Source organism: Ambystoma mexicanum, chromosome 2p (assembly GCF_040938575.1).
Source record: "Ambystoma mexicanum isolate Mex_15411 chromosome 2p, UKY_AmexF1_1, whole genome shotgun sequence".
Classification (NCBI taxonomy): domain Eukaryota; kingdom Metazoa; phylum Chordata; class Amphibia; order Caudata; family Ambystomatidae; genus Ambystoma; species Ambystoma mexicanum.
In genome coordinates this window covers 1,376,517,370-1,376,541,902 of record NC_090923.1, presented here as the reverse complement: position 1 = coordinate 1,376,541,902, position 24,533 = coordinate 1,376,517,370, and the positions used below count along the sequence as shown (strand labels likewise).

The 24,533-nt window shown below is 47.8% G+C and overlaps 1 protein-coding gene across 1 annotated transcript in view; it reads left to right on the top strand.

The window, feature by feature from the left end:
• The window catches only part of LOC138567510 (LITAF domain-containing protein-like), a 174,375-nt gene that overhangs the window by 53,038 nt on the left and 96,804 nt on the right, over window positions 1–24,533 (top strand). The window contains exon 2 of the mRNA XM_069645776.1: window positions 22,565–22,656. Within this exon, the coding sequence (XP_069501877.1) occupies window positions 22,581–22,656 (76 nt within the window). The 5' untranslated portion in view covers window positions 22,565–22,580. The remainder of the gene's footprint in view (window positions 1–22,564; window positions 22,657–24,533) is intronic.

Below are 24,533 nucleotides of genomic sequence, written 5' to 3'. Positions count from 1 at the left end.
TGTTCCTGGACTTCTTATTTTTTTAAAGAAACCATTCCTAAATGGTTTAGTTTTAAACGTGTGGGAAGAAGTTGAAACTTGCCCTTCCCTGCCCATTCTCTTTAACGGCAGGTGTGTGTTTGTGGGTTTAGATTGCAAAGGGCTGTGGCAATGGGCTTTGTGGAGACCGGGGGCAGGCCAGCGGGGGACATAGTTACATTGTGGGGACCGGGCGCAGGCCAGCGGGGAACATAGTTACATTGTGGGGAGCGGGGGCAGGCCAGCGGGGAACATAGTTACATTGTGGGGACCGGGGGCAGGCCAGCGGTGAACATAGTTACATTGTGGGGAGCGGGGGCAGGCCAGCGGGGGACATAGTTACATTGTGGGGAGCGGGGGCAGGCCAGCGGGGAACATAGTTACATTGTGGGGACCGGGGGCAGGCCAGCGGGGAACATAGTTACATTGTGGGGAGCGGGGGCAGGCCAGCGGGGAACATAGTTACATTGTGGGGACCGGGGGCAGGCCGGCGGGGAACATAGTTACATTGTGGGGAGCGGGGGCAGGCCAGCGGTGAACATAGTTACATTGTGGGGAGCGGGGGCAGGCCAGCGGGGGACATAGTTACATTGTGGGGAGCGGGGGCAGGCCAGCGGTGAACATAGTTACATTGTGGGGAGCGGGGGCAGGCCAGCGGGGAACATAGTTGCACCACTTCTTTTCATACATTTTTGGACCACTGAGGTAAACCCACCCCAGTCTCCCTCGCAGGGATTGCACACACACTATACTTTCGGGCTAGTCTTGTGTTACTTGGGCCCTGCCCAACAGGCGATAATGATGGATGCGCCAATATATGCAAACTGTGCCAGTATTGAACAGTTTATTTTCTAATAATGTATTCCTTTCATGGTTCACACAAACCCCTTCCATAGAGGACAAAACAAAGAAATGCAAGAAAAAATGGATCTTGTCGACATAACTTTATTCATTCAGAAGCGTCTATTCGGCTTCGGCAGAATACTCGAATTTCTATTCTGTACACCACTGTAATTAAACTCCAGGAATGCCGCCTCGCCTAAAGTAACGTGCCGCCCACCTGAAAGTTTGAATAGGGGAGTTTCCTGCCAAAGACGTATGACCAGCGGTGATGTCTGGCGCAAGCGGTGGCGATTCCTGTGCCATCCACATCAACCTTTGTTTTTCAGAAGATTAATCATAAACACCTGGAAAATGACCCCAGAAGGCAGCATTCTATAGTGTTGCTGGCAAAGAATAAAAGGTGCACACCTTTTTTCAAGGTGCGATCAAGTGGTGCGGTCACATAGGGGCACGCTCTGCTGCTAAAGGGCGTCAACAGCTCACACAATGTAATGTGTCATCACGACACTTGACGTTGTGAGCCAGCTGCGCCCTTTACATGACACTGTCAGACAATGACTTTCTATTAGTGAGTGATGGAGGCGCAGCACCAGCTCCTATTAAACAATCCAGCCGCGCCGGGCGCACAGCCGGGGTCTTGCCCGGTGCGCAAACATCATGCACAGAGCACTGGCAGACCTGGGGCTGGCACTGCCTTTTTCGACCTAAAACCGTGTGTGTGCATTTGCTGCGAGTACCAGTTTTACGAGATTTCACAGGGACGCGGACGAGACGTTCACGAGGTCTTCTCGCGCATCCCGGAAATCCGGCACTGATCCGGGTCACACACACGCCCGGCCCGGGATAGGTGGAGTTCAGAGACTTCATTTTAGGTGTCGAACTCCTATCTTAACGAAAGAGAAATATCCGTGAGTGGGCGCTATTTGTACATGTAGGTCGCCGGGTTATGTGCGCACCACCTGCAGTAGCGTTGCAGAGATTGTGGGCGTCGATTGACTGGCAGATGTGCTGTCTAGCTAGAAGGGGCCACGGGCGCAGCACTCATTGGAATTCTTGGGCTGGGGTGATGTAGCTGGGAGTGGCAGTGCTGCATTTGGGAAAGTCGCCAGGGGGAGCGTAACCCGCTTTCAGCCGCGCCACTCCTCCTCTTGCAGATAAGCTGCGCGCCCGGATACACCGAGGTATGCGTGGGGCCTTTATGAAAGGGGTGGGAGGACGGGGCTTGCAATACTGCTAACCTATCATTATTATTAACAATGAAGCGGGGTTGGGGATAACCACATGATTTCATCCATCCTTGGCAGCTTTTCCACGCCCTAACATTCGGTACAGTACCAGCATCCAGGACTCTCGTGCAGCTTCACACCCCACGCGCAACACAGTGATTAGGGCGCCACTTCCCGCAGTTTGGCCGTGTTAAGGTGCCGACCAGTCTGGCCCAAATATCTTTGTGAAATCGCAGCAGCGTTTTTTTTTCTCCAAAGGACTTTGCTGTTGGCGACTGGGCTGCGCGTTTCATGTCTCTGCGTTGGCCCCATGAACTGTTGGCAATTATCCAGGGCGAGCTCCGGGTCCCTAGCCTGTGTGGGGGAGCGCCTGTGCTGTGTGGGGGAGCGCCTGGCCTGTGTGGGGAGCGCCTGGCCTGTGTAGCGAGCACCTGCGCATTGTTGAAACTGGGACTCGGCAGTGACCCGGCGTTGGGCACTGACCATGATCTCGAGGCGGGGGCTGGGAGCTTGGTCTCAACTCTATTCCTGTAAACGCCAAAGATCACCCCAAAAGCACAGTGGCGTGAGAACATAAGTCATCCTATAACGTGATGCAATAGCCACAGCGGTTTGCAGCGTGCACACAAGCGGGGCCCCTTTCAACGTGATACACGTTTCACTAGCCAATCAGTACACTTGATTCCAATAAACATCGGTGGCCAAAACCACACCCATGTCCCTTATGGATAGCGGATCTTTCTAGAAATCGAGCATGCTCCCCCCCCCGGTCGTATCGAGACATACATTTCATTATTGTTCCCAGCGTTAAGTCCTGCATTCAAGTATATAACGCAGGAGTGGAGTGGCACGTTGATTTTATTTATTTATTTATTAAGCGCGCGGTTTTTCGCTCCGTAGAAAAGCACCAAGGTTTATCAATGTGTGCTTCACACCTGGCGCTAAATTGTCCGAACAGCCCACCCAAAGGATTCGATGGCAAGACCGCCTCAGCCTATACAATTCAGAAATGTTACCTACTTCATTCCAAGGCCAGCAATCCCCCGACTGCTGGTTCACCTGTCAGTGTTGCTCTTTTCCAGGTCAGGCGGCAGGTGATCCAAGCCATTGATGGCTGTCATTGCCCCAAATGTGCCATTTGAGAACATGTCACCCAGTGTGATTATATACCTCTGTTCCAAAAACAACTGGACTTGCTTTATCCAGAGTTAGGGCAGCGAGGGATGGGAGGGGGGAGGGCGGAGGGGTGTGTGCGTGCGTGCGCGTGGGCAGGTTAGGGGGTTGGTAATATAAAGACATTTCCATAATGGTATATATTCATATCACTGGAGGAAAGGTCTCCAATTGGAAGACAACGGACAGGGAGCTTAATGACCAGCATCGGTTGTCTTGTCCAGCAGCGCCTCCATCTGTTTGGATAAGGTTTAGCAGCTCTTCTGTACCAGTATGTGTCAAACTGTACCTGCGCAGCGAGGGAGTAGCGTTCTGAGCGCGAGGCTTTCAATAAGCCACGTTCATAGGGTATATACAGTGATTGATTTTTTTTAGTTTTTTCTTTATTTTATTTTTTCATTTTTTTCGCATTGAAAAATAACGAATGCAGTTTTTGAAACCTCTATAAAAAAGTAACTAATATATATTTGGGAATAGTGTTGGGGGTGGGGTAAAAGTATTGTAAAAAAAAAAGGGGGGGGGGCGGGAACCCTCTAAAACAACGAACAAAAATGCTTCGTTAAAAATTGGCTCACATGGATAAGTGGAGTTGAGCGACTTCATTTTAGGTGCCGAACTCCTCTCTTAACGAAACCGAAATATCCGCGAGTCGGCACTATTTGTATATGTAGCTCGCCAGGGGGCCTTATCATGAAACCCTATGCTAGATACAATTTCTACATGTTGTGTTGGCTCCGGTTCTAGCGCCCCTCAAAACAGATCATGTAGGCCCAGGGCTGGTAAGATTATTTCAATGATCGGTTTCTGCGGCAAGCACATGCTAGGTTTGGATCCTTGGTGCGACATGGAGGTTCAAAGGATCTCTTTGCTTTAGGTTCTGTTCTGCAACCCTATGGTGCTGCAGGCCTGCGGGCCTTATTCATGCATGCACGCATATGCTCTCCTTCTGTATATGTGGCGGTCTGGTTCTTCTTAACCCAGCGAACGAGTATAACGCAAATGGGTCTTGCTGCGTTTGGCCTACGCCGGCAGCCCGCATTGAAGACCACAATCCACATCTCCAATGTACTTGCAACGTACTGTATAAGGGACCATAAGCAAATCGCCGTTTCATTGATCAATACAAATGCCTGTGACTTATCGGTAACTTTCTTCCATATGTGTAAGAAAACCAGTTACCTGTGAGGTAACTGGATACACATCATGTAAATGAAACTAATTCTAACAACCTCTGGTATACATTTTTGTGTTTTTATGTTTTGTAATTTTATTTTTTGTGTGGCGCCAACGTAACTTGTTACTGCTTTTAGATGTCATTTTAGGGGCTGAATCTGTATGCTCCTTCAGGATAGCCACTATAAGTATTCATGAGCCCCCCCCCCCCACACCCGCCTCTCAATAGGGGTCACAGCGATGGTCCTGCACACGTGGAATACCTAATCTGGACTGTCCCACTACGAACCGTCTGCATTCGCCTCTATGCCCTTACTCTTCCTATGCACTATATGGATGAGTAGATGTACCATCTCTGGAGGTGTAATATCCTTCGGCACTCAAAATCTAGCAACATGGAGACAGATCTGACCCACTGGGCGAGTCCCTTGCAGGATAACCATTTTGACACCATGTCGTTGGATATGTATGTGTATGTGTCTTGGTGGGATTCCCGTAGCCTTCTGGCTTTCCAGTTCATACATGCCCCGGTCTCGCAAGATTCCTTTTATGCGGTATGCAGTAATAAAATCGGTGCAAAATAGTCGTCTGTTTATATAAAAAAAAAAAAAAAAAAGCACGCCACAAATGCTGTGCTTTGACCCGGTAAGAGTGCACCCCATTATACCATTTAAGGGGAGCAGGGGATGCGGGGTGTCCCTCGCATCCATTTACATGGATTGCAGCAGCAAAACTACAGCCTTTATTTTTTGTGTAAACGTCAATCTTTGCTGCGATTTTAACACATGGAACCCTTTATGCTGGATTTCTGGTTTGGTACCATGAGACCACGTGGAACTAACCCCCCACCCCCCTTCTCCCCTAAGGAGCCTGCGTTCTTGTCCCGAGCTGCACATGGTTGAAGATCTAGCAAAGTACATAAGTGCACAGCTGGAAACCTAACCCTCCCCCTCTGCCCTCGCTGCTTGCCACGCAGTTTCAGGGTGGGCACCCTCCACAATATTTGACCAAAACTCCCATACTCGTGCGGTTGGGCATTGGGCTTACCACAGGCCTCATGCTTATGGCATGTGCAATAGACCATTTTGAATATTTTCATACACAGCCTGTTTGCGCTGACCACTGGTGAAAAGCAGCATGCGCGGCACGAACAGGAACATTCCAACTAAGGGCCTTCGTTTTAGTCTTCGTTCTCAGCCATGCTCATCAGCCAGACCCCCCTGCTCCGGCCAGGAGGCCAGGAATAGTAGTCTCTGGGGTTTGCTCCAGCTTCCTCAGTGTGAACATGCATATCCTGTTATACAAAAAAGGTAGCAGGCGCCCCTCTCTCGAAAGAACACGGCATGATATCCTGTTCAGTGGTTATTGACCACTTTGAGAGTTCACAGCCATCTGCTTTTTGCTCACTGTACCTTTCACAGATGGGTAAATATCCATTTGCATATCAGTCTTTGTCCCGCCCAAATGGGCAGTCCAGCACCAAAATGCTACGGCAATTCCCTTCTGAACAAGAGTAGCAACTGCAACCCCATACACGTGTTTCAGCCTTGTTGGGCCTCATCAGTAAGGTGGAGCTGTGCCCCTCTGAGCACTGTGATCAGGGAGTCCACGTCCTGTTTGGCTGGAATTGCAGCTAAACAAAGAAAAGCAAAGTGTCTTGCGTAGCGGGAGTTTAGCTCATCTATCTGTACTGAAGTAGAACATGCATGTACACATACTCTGCTGGACGAAAACCACAGTTCTCCCATTTATCCTCTGGCATGATTCAGGTCTCTAGTTCACAATTCGCACTGTGATGGGACTCTGTGCAGGTCTGAGTTTAGGCTTCGGGGCACGCAATACCATGACATGAGATGAGCAGAAGGGACTGTCAAGAACCCTCCTAAATCCTTCTTCGGCAAACAGCTCTTGTCTCCCTTTGGTTGCCTTCTCTAAATGGCTATGACACAGTGTCAGCTCAATTGTATGTCCTCACACATTGGGCCTCATTGGGACCCAGGCGGTAAGGGGTTTATGGCGGCGTAAACAGCGCCGACCCTTACCGCCTGATTCCGAGGTCCCTTAGCGCCATGGAGGTTTTAACACCTGCTTTTAGCAGGTGTTAAAATCCATGGCGCTAAGGGACCTTGTTGTTAATTACGCCACCGTAATTTACGGTGGCGTAATTAACGCCTTCCCCACTCCCATTATGCCCTATGGGGCAAAAATGGGAATGGGGAAGGGTAAATGGGGATTGGGGACTTACCGCCCCGCCAAGGTCGGAATGGGGCGGTAAGTCCGCCAACCACCATGGCGGAGTTGGCAACTTAGCGCCATGGACCATGGTGCCAATAGCGCTATGGTCCTCCGCCAAGGTCCTAATGAGGCCCATTGACTTAATTTGTAATCCCACTGTGTTCCTCAGTTAAGACTTCATATTCTGCCTTGCTGACCCTTTTTTTTTTTCTGTAGTCATTTGAGATTTTGCTATTCGGGGGCGCTAAAGCACCCGAATAATTGGATATTGCATTGGAGTACAGCTAGGAAGGGTAAGTGTGAGTGGGAAAACGCAGCTTGTGGGTGGTGTTTAGAATGTACCCACTCATTGTCTGCTCATGCCCCGGCCAATCCCCATGGCCATTTCCATCTAATGCCTGCCTGCTTAAAACACAACCTCCTGGGATCTCTTCCAACTAGCTTTTATCTAGCAGTAACATTAAACTGTGTTATTAAGTCATGAACTCTTAGAGGTCTGCTTTGAAATAACACTGGCAGGCACTTTACAGCACAGATGTAAACCCGTTATTGATGTAATAAACATCTTTTAACCAAATGTGCCTCCAGTCGCTTTTATTTTTTAACTCTATACATTTCATCACAGTGCATACAGTACATATTAACTTCATGAATGTCTTGCCCCGGCCTACCTCCCACCAGCGCAACATCTCGATATACAGTTCTCAAATCATTGAGCACCCAAAAAACGAGCTGAAAGGCCTACAGGTAGCTGCTCCTTACAGTTCACCATCCTCTTTTCAAAACTCATAAATACTGGTTAAGGGTTTCCCAAAGGTTCCCAGGGCAGGAGGTCTGGGGTGCAACCTCACAGAAGTTAGCTTCCATATCGCAGCTCCAGGTTGGGTCCTGCAACCATTCTTGCGTTGACAACAGCGCAAGGCTACCATATTTTTTTTTTTCATGATGCATTATTGGCTGATTGACAGAAGCTTATGGTCCTTATTAACGAGTGTACAGGCTCATGTACATGGGCCAAAGTGCAGGTTTTCGTTAACAAAGTAGGACCACTATAGATCCTAAGCCTACAGCTCCCTCTTGCGATGACAGCAGTCAAAGCTATGCAACTTGGACCACTGTATATCCTAAGGAAACCGCTCCCTCTAGCGAAGCATTCTGTGTTTTCGGGAAGCCTCTACTGCGCATGATGGCATTGGACAACCAGACATTTTGTCCCTTTGTTATTGTAGAAGGTGTCTGACAGCATAGCAAATGAGCAACACGGGGGATGGGGGGGGGTTAATGTAATTGCAATGCCTAGAATCATGGAGGATGTGGCAACTATGTTCCCAGAACTGGCTAACTTTCAGGCACACCCAGATCATATGGAAGAAAAAAAAATCCTCCCTTCTAGGTCTGAAATTTGGGGCATCTCCCGCTAGGCATTGGGTCAAATCATTTTTGTTTATGCATAGTGATGTACTCTTGACGCAGGATTTTGTATTGAATGAGCTTATACTTGATGTTGTATGAGAGCTCACCGGAGTACTAACAAATGGCTCGCCAGGTGGGCTCCTGTATGGGAGCTTGCAGTTCCTCAAGCCTTGGCACAAGGCCCTCCAGGGGGAGAAAGTTGTTGCACCAGTATATATTCTGGGAATTACTTGGGTTTCATTGGCTTTGGTGGTGATCAAAGTAATACTAGGAGAATGGGTGATTCTTTGTGATATTGTTGAAGGCCGCACACCAAAAATACTGATGTTTATTTATTTTCCTCATCTTGGTGCAGCCATCAGTATTCAACATATATCACCTTTAGTGGGATTTTCACTCCCGCAACACCTGTTAATTCAATACCCCACTCTCTCACATTAAAACAGGGGGGTTTCACCCCTGACCACCTCTTTGCTCCTCAGCCCACTCCCTAAAAAAAATACATCCCCTTAAACCCACCCTCCCATCACAGATGCAACCACACTAACAGGCACACACACACCTCAACATACACACAGATACAACCCCTCCACCACCACAATTCAGCAGTCTCTTCCAGCCTGGGCCCTGCCTGTCGGCCCCTGTGTGCATTCGTCTGCACCAGGGGCGTTCATTTTAGAAAGACAGCTCAACGTGGGCTTCCCCCCCATCATTTCTAGAAAAATTAACATTTTTACTTCATACTGAATAGGTAGGTTCCAGAGAAAAGTGAGGAGGCCAAGCCCTGAATGCTATTTGCATGCAATGGTGTTGGCATGGTTTATTGGACGGTCACGCTCAACCCAAGGAGTCCCCCCCGCCCCCCCAAGCAAGGTGGCACACAGCAAAGTGCTTAGCAGATTCAACTTTAGTGAGGCCTCCAAACTATATAGTACCATTCAGCAGATGCTCTCTATACCACAAGGCTGGTGTATAGTAACAATATGTATTAATTAACATTTTACTACAATGAATAATGAACACCAGCCACCAACTCTGTGGCACAATACACTATCACTTTCTTAGTACAAAAACACAGGTAGAATTACGAGATTTTGCAGTCACAACTTACATCAGATTTCTTTGCAAATAAAAAATGTAATACACAGTGTTTCGTTTATCCCAAGGCTCTTTTCTCCCAACAAGCCTCCCTGCCTCTCTCTGCCTTGAGCCGGAGCACCTTAAGTTCTGGAAACTCCTCAAAACCTTCCTTTTCTCTTCCTCCATCTCTCCCTCTCGCCTGCTAACCTGCTTTCTTTTCTCTCCACTCCCCCTTTCTCCTCCTCACGCTGTTCAGTTTTTGCTGACTGGTTGCCTGGTTCACCTCCAGAGCCTACAGGTCCCAGGCTCCTCTGCAAGTCTTGCCTCCAGGCCGCTGCACTTGTTCAACATTACTGCACTTTCAGCTTATGCTCCAGAGTGGGGCAACCTCTCTGCTCTTAACCCAAGGCCCTGCTGGACCAGACTCTTTATATTCTCCCCCCCGCCCCCAACCATCTCTGCCCCTCGTAACCTCCTAATTGTACTAGGATCAGTTAGTTCGTCTGTCCTGTTCCCCCACCCCTCCCCACTGTTTTTCCACCCCCGGCCCAAGCTTGGTCTCCACTTCACCACTTCACCACTTCATGCACTTGCACTAGGGGAAATGGCGTCAGTCCTTGTATGCTAGTTTTTTCCATCTAGATCCTTCAGTGGGCAACTTCAAGGCCTAAGAATGATTACTGTATTCCCTTGTTACCTTCCTGCCTTGAAGCGCTTTGAAGCCCTTCACCTGTGTATAAGCACTATATAAATAAACAATAAATGAATAAATAAATGCCCAGATATTTTGGACAGTTGTCCAAGCCCTGGTCACGCCCCTCCCTCCTCCCTTAACCCCACACCCACCACCACCCTGAATGTGCTAGTGTCCTATTTTTGTAGAAATCCCAAACACTGACTTGGCACACCTGAAAGCAGTTCAGTGCAAAATAAGTATTCTCCCTCCATCCTCCCTCCGCAGCCCACCCTAACAAAATCCTCAAGGAGATGCACCGGCTTTCACTTCAAGCCGCAAGACTGCCTCCATCCCCTACAAAGCAGCCACAACCCAATAGCACTCTACTTGCCCAGGAAGCCCACTTTGTTGAAGCAAGGTTTGCCATGAGAAAACGGTTCTTTGTTCCCTTTGCTTGAGTGTACGGAGGAGTGCCAGTGGTTTTCTTCTCGCAGTGCCATCACTGCTCAGATTTGTTTAGTTTTGTGTATTGCTGTAAGCACTGCCTATAAACCAAACCTATTGACAAGGGACCTTTTGTGATAGATGGGATGTGGGCAGAGGGACAGAGCCTGTGAGTGGTGTTTGCCTTTTGAACCATCTATGGCCATTCCCACCAACTAGCTTGCCCTACTCGCCCACTGGACCTTTTTCACCTAGCTCTGATATTAAGTGGATGACAGTTATTTCCAAGGAGGCTTTAGAGAGGCAACAGGTTAATTGGAGATGTAAAATGCCTGTCGTGTTCTGTGTCTTTGGTCACTTGATTCATAAGCAATATGTGTGTCCTTGCATCTATACCTTGCACTGAATTCTTGTGAAAAACCAGCAGTGGTAAGGCCAAGCAGGTACTGCCATAACATGTCCAACTACTAACACCATTTGCCGGGAGTTGCCTTCTTGTGGCCAGGTAGTCCCATCATGCAGTGCATGGAAAATAACTGCCCAGAAGTCATAACAGGTGGCTATGCCTATTTGTTTTTATGATGTTGAAAGCTACCTCTGGTGCAAGGCACACACTGCATGCGTTCGACGAGGCCAGGAGTAAAACATTAAATTTGCAAGCTACCAGGGTAGGTATCAAAATTAATGTTTGTTCTCCAAATGCATACAGCACTTGACACTTACCAAGAGTCAATGATCACTTGCCAATGGATAGTGGTAAGTGCATATCTTGAGGCCTGCTCTAGTCCCACTGGACCATCGCCCAGCACAATCTTATTGTGGCATGCTCACTAGACAGGCCATGCCACAGCACTTCAATATGCCGCTGCACAGTCCCTTGCATCATTCCTTCATGCATGGCCGTCAAACATGGATGCCAATTTTGTTCTGGTGGTAGGGACACTCATGAATGCAGATATATAAAGATGGAATCTGGCACAGCATTGCACTATTTTCCCCTTTGAGTGTGCACATTTGTGTGGTGCTAAAATATATCCCCTTGACAGCCACCCCCTCACCTCTATTGCTTTGGGGGTGACCAGTCCTACCCATTCAAGCCACTCTGAAAGTTAGTAAGCAGTGACCAGCCATGTGCCCACTCCAACTGTGTTCCTCCAATCGCAGCAGTTCGGTCCATGACGCCTGAATGGGAGAAGCGGAGGGTGCCTGACCTCCGTGCTCATCTTGACTGATGTGGTGGTGAGGTTTATCAGACCGGTTCTTCCTGTTCTTCTCACTCCCATACTGTGGGCTGTCTGGTCTGAAATGTAACTAAGGTAGTGCCATGCAGCCATGGGCCATGTGGACATCGGGGTCGATTCTATTTCACTGCCCTCGTAAGAGGTTTGAGGTTGGTTTAGAATCCACCATTACCTCACACGTTTTTAGGTTTCTTTGGACTTGTTGTGGGATCCGGATCCCCTAATCACCCCCCTAACACCTCTTGCCAAGGACGTCATTTGGGGTCTCCCTGGTTACCCCTGTGGTCGCCCTTGTTACCCCTAAAAAAACAACAAAAAGTGGCTAGCTTTCTTGTTCAAGCTTCTTTAAAAAAAAAAAAAAAAGCAGGGGATTCCACAAGAGTAACACTTTGAGCTGTGACCATAAATCAGAAAGAATAGGAATAACACATTTGTCTTTCTGGAATATTCTACAATGATTGCTAGACTCATTAAATGTTTATTTCAAGCCCAGGTCAGAGGGTGAGTCACTGGTTTGGGGCTGTATCACGAGTTGAGCGGTATCCCGGCGCTAATTGCCACATGTCACGGCTTGGGGAACATAAGAGAGGGGTACCCTTGTTGCAGGAAATTGGTACGAAGGGGCCATTTCCTATCATTTCAGAGGGAGGCGAACCCCGGGTAACCCACCTCCCAATCAGTAGTTGAATGTTGTGGGCATAAAGGTGGGTGGAAGTTGGCTCCCACTTAGCTGTCTACTTGCTCCTGCTTAGCTGGCTACTTACTCCTGCTTAGCTGTCTACTTGCTCCTGCTTAGCTGGCTACTCGCTGCAGATGCGACTCCATATACAGTGGAGGATAGGCAGGGCCTTCTCGTCTCTTCGTCTTTGGCATCCATTTTGAAAACCTACCTTTTACGTTTGGTGTCTGTTCAAAATAGTAGGTTGAACTGAATAACGGAGCAAGCCTAATGCCACAGGCCAGGAGTATAGACAGAACCTTGACGGAAAAGCTTTTGGCCTGGCAAGCATGTCACGGCAGTCGCTTGCACACTGGAATAGTGCATGGTTTTTGCCAGCACCCTTCATCCGCCTCGAAGCGTGAAATTGATCACAATTAATTCAATGGCAGAAGGTAGTTGGGCACCACCACGCAGCTCCAAAACACCAAAATGTGTCTACCTCGCCATGTGTAATGCTTCACGCATACCGGTCTCCCATTTCAATCAGTGCGGGGCATAAGGAGGGTATGCCGGGATCAACCGCTGGATCCATGCTGTGTCCGACCTCCACAACCTCCATTTCAAAGGCACTTACGGGGTTATTGGGAAAACCTCGTACATTTAGCTATAATTCTTTGTGTTATTATGATGGTTCCGATTACAGTGGTTTGGGTGTAAAGTAGAGCGCACCACTCAGTAACTAGGGAAGTATGACCCTTATGCTGGGTACTGAGCCTCAAAGGGCCAACCAACCCAGTCGCCGGTGACCCATTGTGATCCAGGTTCCTGTAATCTCCTGAAACAGTCGCTGCCTGAAAGCCACTTGTTGCAAAATAAAAGAGGTGATGGCTGGAAGGTTTAGAATAAATCTTAACCTCTGGCATTGCTCTGGGCAACCCTCCAGACCATCGTTCTTCGCCTGCCAAGCCATTACAAAAAGAGAAAGACCATATGCAAATCAGGCTTGGTCCCACCCCCCCAAAGGGGTAGTCGAGCACAAACTGCTAGGTCACTTCCCTTCTGCACGAGACCACAAGCATCCCCAGACATGTTTCGGCCTTGTTGGGCGTCATCCGTGAGGAGTAGCTTGGGTATCTTTTTTGCCAGTAAGGGAAGCCAGTTAATGGGTCCGGAGAACCTCTGGAATAGAACCTGTGCAAATTTGAGCCATTTGTCCGGCTGTATACTAATTGACCTTTTCACAATTGACTTCGGGAGAATTGAACTCGGTAGAATTGACCTGATTTAAAAGGTCAATTAGGACATATATATGGGGTGGGGGGGAACCACCCACAACCCCCCCCACCCAATCACCTTATCATTTATAATCCTAAGCCAACCCAATACATATATCAATTAGGACCACTATAATTAGGACAAAAGGTAAATTGCAGTAGTTAAAGAAGCCTTGCTAGAATTTAACCCACTATTGACCATTAAAATCCCTAAGTAAGCAAACCCTCAACCACCAGGGTCCCTGTGCCCCTTTCAAGCCTCTCAGGCTTGAAAGGGGCACAGGAAAGGGGTCCTAGTTGCGTAGTAACCAGGAAAGGGGTCCTAGTTGCGTAGTAACCAAAACGAAACGGACAAACATCCTATGTTTGGTCGTGTAGGATTTGCCTCCTAAATTCTTGGCGAGACCTGATGAATTAGAGTGTTAAAATGTGCATGCACTGTTGTGAGTTACGTGAACACCCCATACTATGTGGGTGGGGGTGATCCTCTTGGGACTGGCTTGGTTCAACTGCTACTATATGTTCCTCCTTGAGGGTAGAAGGAACGGGATAACGCAGGCTCTCCACCCCCACCAAGGCTCGGTATAATCCCACAGAGGTACGGTCCGTCATTTAAACCACACTAGCTTTGTGTGTGGGTGGAAGGGGTCTCATTACTCAGCCTTTCCACACCATCTAATACTTTAAGAGAAGAGGTTAGGAACCCCCGGACCCTCTCCTCCCCACCCACATCAGAGGTAGACAACGTGTCACCCTCCAGATGTTGGTGGCCAAAAAAGGGAGACGGGTTTGCCTGCCCCTTGCTCCGGTCTATGAATATTTACATTGCAGTGTCAAATGACATTTAACATCGTTAATCGTGTGGAAAAGACCCACACGGTAATCCCTGCAGGCCACTTTATGTGGATAACCATTGGTTAAAAGAATAAATGCAGGTAAACGTGAACCACAACTTTGCTCCCCTCGGACTGTGCTACTTTCACAGCACTCCCCACGTGGAGGGGACAAGATAGCCGTAAACGGTGGCAGAATCCAACTCTTGGTTACGCATTTCATGGTTACGCGCTTCCCTGCAAACGCCACTGCGTCACAGCTTCAGTCTGGAACATGGACGGGGCTAGCTAACCAGGGCAATGCAATGGTGGTTAAGGAAGTAAAACGTGGGTAGGACTGTTTAGTCTCTATTTGACCATGTAGCAATTTGCATAGTGCAACTTGGGACAGTATTAGTCCAACGTATTTGTTCCGCTCTCTCTGGCAGCTAAATTGGAATTCCCACGTGTTCTGTCGTGTTTTAACGATGCTTTCCTTTCCAACTCTCGGTTCTCTCCTGGCCAGAGTATGACCGTATCTGGATCTCATTCCACAGGGTGTCGGGTCCCAATATGTCTTCTCATCTGCTTCGCAATGGCCGTCCAAGCCATGCATTTTGCAATGTTTGACATGTTGCCACTATTCTTTTGCAGGTGGGTGTGTCTCAATGAAGCACTTGGCATCCAGGTTCTTTGGGGTCATCTTCTCAGATGGCACATTTCCAATATATTAGCTGGTCTAGATCATTCTGGACTCTAGTGTTCATCCACTAGGGATGGCTGTTAGTTGCCTCTTCTGGTTCGCTCTAGGTCACTTGCCACAATGCTGTCTGGCGCCTGGGCTGAGAGTGACTGGAGCTGGCAACTGCGGCCAAGTGTAGTGGGCGGGCTGAGTCTGCTCTTCTAGTTAAGGATTCCATTGCACCTTTTGTGAACGGAGGATAGCATAGGCAACGCACTGGTCTTGGAACCAAGACCACTCCGAGCAACAGAGGTTCAAATCCCGGATCCGCGCTTAGAAACCGAACGCATTATAAGAAACCAATAAAATAAATAAATAAAAAACCCTAATCCTGTGGGCTGATGGTTCTGTGGCACATCTTCTCCTGTCCGGATTCTCTTTGATCCTGGTCTTCTGCTTACAGAAGCTCTTTTGTTTCTAGTTCTGGGCTGTAACCCTTTTTGGATTGACACCGATGGCAATGGACCTCAGCCGCCATTACCGCTTTGCTCTGCTATGTTCCGGTTGGACATTTTGTGCTGCTTCTGTGGAGAGGCCTTTCTATTCTTGTTCTTAATATGGTACTTTCCTTCATTTGCCTCGAGCAGCATGTCTCCTGGTTGACCGTATCATTTTATTCCTCTTATCAAGTACTCTTGTCCAGAAGACTCCAGAATATTCCATCAGCAGTATCCCAATGGTATGCATGGGTCAAATGTGCCAATGTGCTTTGATACGATATTTTGTGCAGAGTTGTACTGTCCTAACTTTGAACACTTGCTGCTAGGGATTGAAGTGCTGGACTGTTATTTGATGAGAGGAAAATGGAGTAGATGGGCAATACAGAGAAACCTTGGGGCTGCAGGGCCTACTAGGCCATACACAGTGGGGCTATGCTCAGGCCTCAGAATTCATAATCGACCCAAATGAAAAACTTCATTCTGGAACAGAGTCCTAGATACCCTCTGCCTTGAAAGTGCTCTGCGGCGCAACCCGCCTTGCTACTGGAGCACACCTTCATCTTTTCAAATCTGTCCCTAGAGGCTAGAGGATATGTAACTAATGTTTAAAGACACAGGGTTGTACTCAGTTATTTGGGGTAGTCAAGATTTGGGCTCCTTGTTATATACCTAGAGAAACGCTGCTGCACCTCACAGCAAGAGAGAGAAACGCGTGTCTCTTGGGTTTCAGTTTTGTTCAGAATGTATTTGACTTTATTTTGGTGCTGGAATGTTGTTGTGTGCAGGACCAGACTTATGTGCTAATAGATTTTTCCCTTTGGTAAGGCAGGGCAGGCTAAACTGCGATTGTAGACCCTCGTGAGTGGGACCTTCCCATGCAAAAGGCTGCTTAATCAGCGTTCATCTCAGTACCTGGGCTGTCCCATTTTTGACTTGCATATACATGATCAGTATGGAAATAGCCCCCCTCCCTCCCCCAATCAACTGTTTAAATGCAAACTGGCAAGATTGCATAAACAAAAATGAATTTGCTCCACAGCGGACTCCCAGAAGTGGGCATGCTGCCAGATCCAGGATAAAATTGGATTTTGGCAGCATATTGGCTAGTAAATTCTTCATGAAACCTTTTCAAAACTCAGGCAGGATTACAATAAAATATGTGGAAATGCATGTTAATTTGCACGAACACTGACCATACGATTTGCCACCTTCTCCACAAAATGGAGAAATACATTTTTGTTGCTTGATTCAAAATCTTTCCAGATGTCCCTCCTTACCAGATTGGCATGGGCAGGAGAGGAGGGTTCTGCCGTCTTGATGCCATGATAACAGCTCACCCATAACCACTACAATTTAAGAATATAAAAGCTAAAACTGTTGCTTTGCAAGTGCTTGATTTCCAAAGCTTCATGGTGTTCTATGTACAGTATGAGGGGGCTGGGCTTTGCGCCATGGGTAATGGCTGCGTGAATCGCCTTCTACCACCCATGCAGTATATACAATAACCACCGACGCCGTACCTTGTCATGAAAACGGTTGCAAAAGGTACCGGAATGCCTTTTTAATGAGCGCAACATATGCTGAGGGAATTCTGCCTCTTCGTCCTGCTGCAGAGGTTATTGACGGCAGCGTGAAACAGGAGCGGAGCACTGCTCTGTTGCGGTCGGCGCTCATGAGCAGAGCTACTTGACTGAGCAGGAAAGTCTGCGCTGCTATCTCAATGGTTTTCCAGGTACCCATCTCTCCCCGGATGGAAAAGCTGTAACGCAGCCCAGCCAGTGTTCCAGGCTGGCCTTGCGGACGGTCAACCCACATGGGAGTCTGCCGCCCAAGCCCATGGACATCACCCCAGACCATAAGAATTTCCTCTTCCTAGGCCCTTTGGTGTGCCAGTGGTTTAGTCTTTTGCCTTTGCGCCTTAGTCAGTGCAACGACACATGGGAGGTACTGTTTTCGTCAAGACACCTGTGGGAACCTGGGAAGGTAGGACATGTGGAGTTACCAATGTGTTTTGGTGGTTTCCTGGTGGCAAATGTCTGGAAATGTTTTTTTTTTTTTTTCAAGCCACTTTTTGGAGTTTGCCAGGCCTTGTGGTTAATTGATATTGATATTATATTTCTATCGCGCTCGTACACAAGTGTTTCAGAGCACAACAAGGCAAGGGAGGGGATCAGGGGAGAACAAAACAGCAATCTTACTAGGCCCAGTGACATTGTGAACGCGCAAGTGCATGGGAGAGGGGGATGGGAAAAGTGCATGGAAGGGGGAGAAGTGGAAAGTGTGAAGCAGAGGAGAAACGGATAAATAACAATAAATAAGTAATAAAGGCAACTAACAGCGGTAGTGCAGCCAGCATTTTGCAAGTGCTAGATTTAAGGCAGCAGACAGGGTAGGTCTGATAAGTGCAGGAAGAAAAAAGGGGGGCTGTATGGGTACAGATACAGACCCCAGTGCAAGGGGTGGCCCGGAGGCAGTGCAGGAGGGTGGCAGGGTGAGCAGGTACCTGGGCCCGGAGGACAGAGGGTGGCCAGGTGTACGGTGCCGAGAGAAAACAGATCAGCAGGGGAGAGGGGGAGCGAAGGCAGAAGAAAAGAGTAAGGTCTTGATGGGCTTCCGGAACCGGCGATGGTTCTCCTCCAGTTGTAGAGTGGCAGGGAGGCTGTTCCAGAGGGAGGCCCCAGCCAAAGACCGAGATCTACCCCCAGCTCGTTTCTTTGAAAAACGACTGACCCTGAGGGAGTTGGAGGTAGAGGAGCGACGAGCTCGAGAGGGGAGGTATTTGCGGAGGGATAGCTGAAGGTATTTTGGACCCAGGCCCCAGAAAGCCTTGTGGACAATGCAGAGGGTTTTGAATTTAATCCTTGCATCCACTGGGAGCCAATGGAGAGCTTTCAGAAGTGGAGAGATACGATCCCAGGGCTTGAGGCCAAGGACAAGTCTCACAGTCCTGTTCTGGATTAGTTGCAGAGGGCGGAGAGTAGAGGCAGGTAGATTTAGAAAGAGGCTGTTACAATAGTCCAAGCTAAAGAGAACCAGATATCATTGGGATACCATGAGCTTCTGGGGAAAGGAGAGGAAAGGCAGAGTCTGAGGAGGTGCAGTCAGAAATTTGACTTTTTAGTGACCTCAGATATGTGGGCGGAGATGGAAAGGGTGGAGTGAAAGATGGCCCAGAGGTTCTTAGCCTCGCGGGTGGGGGTAGGAGGAGGGCCAGGGAGGCTGGCCACAGAGTGAGGGGAAAGGATGGTGAAGGTGTGCCGATGAGGAGGATCTCCGTCTTGCTGGCATTCAGACAAAGATCATTGGCGGTGCACCAATCTTGAATGGCAGTTAGGCAACCTCAGATGAGAGAGGGAGAGGAGGTGGCAGAGGGCAGCCTGAAAATGAGTTGAGTAACGTCAGCGTAGCACTGGAAATATGAGCAGAAGGTGGCAATGCAGTGGGCGAGAGTTGCCAGGTATTGGTTGAAAAGCCAGGGCGAGAGGTTAGACCCCTGGGGAACACCACAGGTAGAGAGAAGATAGATGAAAGGAAGGACTCAAGTTGAATCTGCGAGGGTTGATCTGAGAGGAAAGAGGTCAGCCAGGCCAGAGCCTGATCAGTGATACCCAGGTTTTCACGGAGACGGTTGAGCAGGATCGTATGGTTGACCGTGTCGAAGGCAGAAGAGGAATAAATCTGAGACACCTTTGGATTCCCCCGTGTGTCTTCCTTTCAGAAATATAAGCAGTTTCTGCGTTCTCCTTGGTGGCTGCGACGCCCCGGCCCCAAATGTGTGGGTTGTCCAGACTGCCAAATCCAGCCTTCCCCAAGGCATTTAACGTACCAGTGGTTTAGCCTTTACCCTTTGTGCCCAGTTAAGTGCACCCACATAAGTGAGGTAACGTTTTCGTCAGGATACCTCTGGGAATGTGGGGAGGTATGACATTTGTTTTTCTCTTGGTTTTCAGACCATTTTCACACATTTCCTACTGCACTTCGTTACACAGCCCTTTCATTGCCCAAATGTGACCGACGTTTAGTCGCCGCTTTAGGCACACTGCACTTTGTAGCCTGCACAAGTCGCCTATTCTTCTGGCTGTGCTCTTTCAAAAAATGTATGCTTTGCCTTCTTCACCACATTCATTTTCCTTATTTTCAAATGCTAAGTACGTCTGTTTAGCTAGACCGCATTCCAATCTGTGTCGCATGGCTCCGTCGTTTGGCTTGTGGTAATGTTTGTTTTGTGAAACTTTACCAAAAATGTGTGATTTCGTAACTAAATGAGTCGGGGGGGGGGGGGGTGGGGGCGGTGTAACCTTGCATTGCTTTTCTCAATATTGACAGCCATTACGTTAAGTCCAAACATGTCCAGCACATACATTCTTTTCACTCACCTTTGCTGTCAAGGGGAAGTGGTTACTTCGTTAGAAGAGACGCAAGAGATTCCCCTACCTAAGTATCTGATGGCATGCTGTCAATTTAAAGGTCCCTCTACTAGAAATACCCAAAGCACAGAACATGAAAGCCTGGTTAACAAGCATACATGTGGTACATTGGGGATTCAGGAATCATAACTTCTAATTGTTATGATTCTGCCTTTATATAGAGGTCCAAAAAGTGTAAACCACCAACTCTTACAATGACCTCTCCTAAACTTGAAAATTCTCTGTCAACAAATCTGTTTAAGTCAACTAATCATAAGAAAGAAAGAAAAACAGTATGGATTTCAAGTCCCATAATGCTTGTGGTACTGGGATGAGGAATAGGAACTAGTTCAGAACCATTGTAACCCACATATCCAAAGCCGCAGAGGAGTGACATCAAGGCAAACTGGGCAAAACTATCCTAATAAGTATCAATTGGGAGATGATTATAAACTGCATTGCCAACAGCCAAGAGGTTGCATAATCATATAACAAAGGCTGAGGAGCAAATCCCTCCTTGTATGTGATCAAGGGGGAGAGAACTGTAACCTCCATTGCCTTCAACCAAAAGGCAATAAAATAGTAATACAGAGACAGCAGGGGAGCAACTTCCTTTTATGGAATATCAATTTGGGGACAGCTATAATACTCTTTGTCAAGAGACTATACGGAGAAGCAGTTGTTGTTTAAACCTCCTCGCTTGGAATCGTGATGTGTAGAGATTTGGAACAAGCATTACCACAGAGTACAATTGTAGTAGTAGGAGTTTTATCCTGGCAGGCATGTGAACCAGGAAAGGAACCAATAGTAGTTTGTCCTGGCAGGCGAGTATACCGGCAAAGATGATGATTTAAATTATTGTGATTGTTGTATAAAAGTGTGTTAGAAAAACTCCATCACCTTGTCTTGATGAACTGTTGCATTGCAGAAAGTGGTTCTTTTGAAGAAGTATGATTGTTAAGATATCCTGACTAAAGTGCTTATTTGGAAGAAGCATGATGAGCTATCAATTGCTCGACCTATTGAGAAATGAACATTTGTCCGGGGTTATGAACTTGTGTTTTGGGAAAAAACCTTTGTTTTGCCAAGCAAGAGACTGGAAAATGTACGATTTCTTTGATTTATGAACACGCCTTGGGAAGAGAGATTCACTTTGCCAACTGGAAGGATATATTGAATGGAATAGTCCTTTTGTGCTACGTTGAATGGAACTTTATTTCTGAGACCTGTCTTGAACTTGACTCAAGGTATTCCTGAATTGATCCAGGGGAAGGGAGTCCTCCCTGGTCACAAGGAGTACTTTCTAAAGCTTTTGAGTTCCAATGGATATGTTACTGTGTGTTACTTAAGAAGCTCAAACCTTGTATAATTCTGTGGTATAAATTAGTGTGATACATTTTGGACACTAAGTCATTTTTCTGTAGTCTAAGTTTGTTAGGCAGAGGCATTCTTGTTAGGCTAGGGAAATATAGGCGTTTGTATCACCTCTTTTTATTTAATAAAATGGCATCTTCTGAGAACTCTACCCTTGTGTCCGTCTCACGTTTTGGACTCCTCACAGGCACATATGCTTTGTGCAGGGTTCTTTATAATGTACTTTAGTAAGTCATCCGAGGCGCAATGCTTGACGACAATACTGTACATTTGTGCAATAGTCTATTTTAATTTGCCATGGTTCAGCCCCATTGAAGATGCTTTTCCACATTGCTCTGTTGTTGCTGCTATCCAGCATCCACCATGGGTATCCTCTGGTCGCTGCATGAAATAGAGCTCCACTTCAGTCCTTCAAGGGTAGGGCGTTGGCCAGTGGTGCATGCGGACCCTCCTTGCATACTGTTTGACTAGCAATCGTCCATGAGGGCAACACTAAAGACAGGCAACCTGGGAGTATTATCCAAGACGGTCAGGCTTTGCTCTTGCGCATTGATGTAGCTGACATTTTCACCATCTGATATATTTATAACGCACTTAATACCCAGGGTTTTCTAAGTGCGGACCCGGAGATCGAACCTGTGGTGCTCCGTGTCATCTTGCTTCCAAGGCGAGCACGTTGGCCCTGAGCCATCTTCCCGAGCTCTCTGAGCTATCCTCTGCTGCTCGTGCCTCACTGGACTGCTTCAATAGACTGCCTCAACCCACCGGGCAGCCAGTGTCTGTTGCCATCGCCTGCAGGAGTACACGCATTGAGGAGGCGATGCCTCCATGCGTGATCATTCCTGCTCCGACCACCATGAAACTACACCCGCCCTCAAACACGCTCGGTGTGAAACTTGTTCTTTTGTTGAACTGCCATAAATGTATAAATACGCGCATCGCCTCCGACAGTGTTTAACGTGCCCAATCCCCCCTCCCACCCCAAGTAGCAGTTTTCAGTAAACCCACCCCAGAAACCCTGCTCCAAAGCGTGAAAACCGAAATACTAGAATCCATATATTAAATGACGTAGCTAGCTTTTATGCCTGCAGCCTACAGGATCTGCACCATACTGGTTGTGTATACCAGTACACTTATGGTTTATACGATTATTACCTAATCTCGGTCTCTTTCAAAGCTTTGTTTTCTTCTCAATAAAGTCTATTTAAAAATAAGCACTTAGTTGCCATTTAAAAAAAGTGCAGTGATATTATAATCTCTTCATGGTTGGAATGTGTAGGGACACAATGAAATATCTGCACTAAAACCTTTTTTTTTTCTCAACTCTTTGCAGGTTAACATTTTGGAACATGAGTAACGATAAAGTTCCCCAAAACATGGGCACTCCACTAATGGACGGCGCATACCCCCAACCCTACCCTCCAGGTATGTACACGTCATTGCACGCGGTGCTGTCTGTGACTCGGCCACCTTGGCTCTTCCTTTGTGAAGCTCGCACACCAGCTGTGCTCTCGAGCCTGCCCCACAGGCAAGATCCGAATGGAAGATGGGAGTTATGTATTTGTAAAATTGCCAACTGTTAAACGTTAAGGAGCACTGGTTTATCTTGGTAGGTTCATCTTGTGCATATATGTGGGCACTGCATGAGTTTCATGACTTCTTTCCAACTAGGCCACAGTAGAAATGTGTGCACAGCGTGGTATTCTTGTGGCAGGAGCCTCAGAAGGCCACGAGTTCAGTTGTAGTTGACTGCCAACAGCCCCTTTAATCCTAAATGGCTGTAAAGTCTGGGGGGGCAGGGAGGAGGGGCATTGTCGAGGTTATTATGGCCCCTATGTTCTAGGATCTCGTGGCTCGTTGATTGGACGGTGAATGGTAATGCCAGCAGTTGTCCGTTCTCTGGGACTGAGGCCAAGTTTTCGCTTTTACTGTGAGCCATCAGTCTACTGAAGGGATGCTGGGCCTTCCTTGGCATCGTGGACCGTTGGTGACCCTGGCTACCTTGATCTGGAAGGTAAATACACTGAAGGCTATTGCTGTGGTGTGCTCTGTAGGGTGGCTGGTAAGAAAACGGACTAATATTGGCTCTGTTTTGGAACAGCTTGCCTGGCTTTGTCCTGTTTGAGCACCCAGCTGCAGTGATCAGATGCCAATCGAGCTGTTAGTTTTGAATGGTGCCTCACATGCGAGGTGCGGCACCCAGGAATACCCAATCTTTGGCAAACGCGCCTCTCAATTGATCCAAACCGAATTGATCACGCCGCCTGGTCTATGGGTTCTCCCTGCATCGCTTGGCTGCAGCTGTGAACCGTACTTTCTGTTGTGCTAGAAGATTAAGACGACCACCTTTTGTGGAGCACATCCGTCATGCTGTCCAATTCTAAAGAGCTACAGCCCACACTGAAGAGTTCCACGGTCCCCCCTTTCTTGGCGTCGGAGCCGAAAAGAAATCCTTGCAGAGGAGAGAGGTTTGAGAGGTGGAGGAAAGGGAGTAGTGTACAGAGAGTGCCTTCTGCAGTCTGACTGGAGGGCGAGGGCGGGGGGCTGTCATGCCATCCATAATTTCGTCATCAAGTGAGAGCAGCTCCTCCAGTCCACCAGGTGGCATTGGTTATACAAATGGCAGACATTGGATGTTTGTATCCTTCTAAGGTTTGAAATCTTCCTGGATGAGTTTGTGGATGGCACGTGTGTGGACCGATGTTTATTTTACTTGACCTGGGATATTTAAACATCATCAGGTGGGTAATGTACCATGGGAAAAACTGACCGATTCACCCGGATTTTGCATACAATCATTGGATAGTGTGGTTAAGCGTATGTTCTTTTGCTTTAGAAGGATGTCCTGAGATTAATCCAGGGCCATTTTAAGCACTTTTGGGGCCTTGGGCACGGACATCTTTGGGGCCCCCTCCAGCAAACCAAAGGAATTAAGGGGTCAAGAATACTGGCCGCACCCCCCCACCCTTCACGCTCACAACCTATGGGTTGAAATGCTGTCTCGCAGCATAATAAGCACGTCTACTCCCTTTAAGTCCCCCTGCCCTCTTCATTCTTGCTCTAATCAGAATGATAAACAAGTAGCGTTTGAACACCAACATTAGCAGTCTACAAAGGGGTTACTGTTCTAGTACATACAGGATACTTTTTATCAATAACATCCAGGAAGGTAGATGTAGTATTAATGCAGGACCATATGTAAAAGGTACATGTACCCCATAATAGACAGAGAACTCACATTAGCTGCCTCACAGAATGCAAAAGTGATCATGCATGGATAGAGACCACCAATTGGAAGGAAG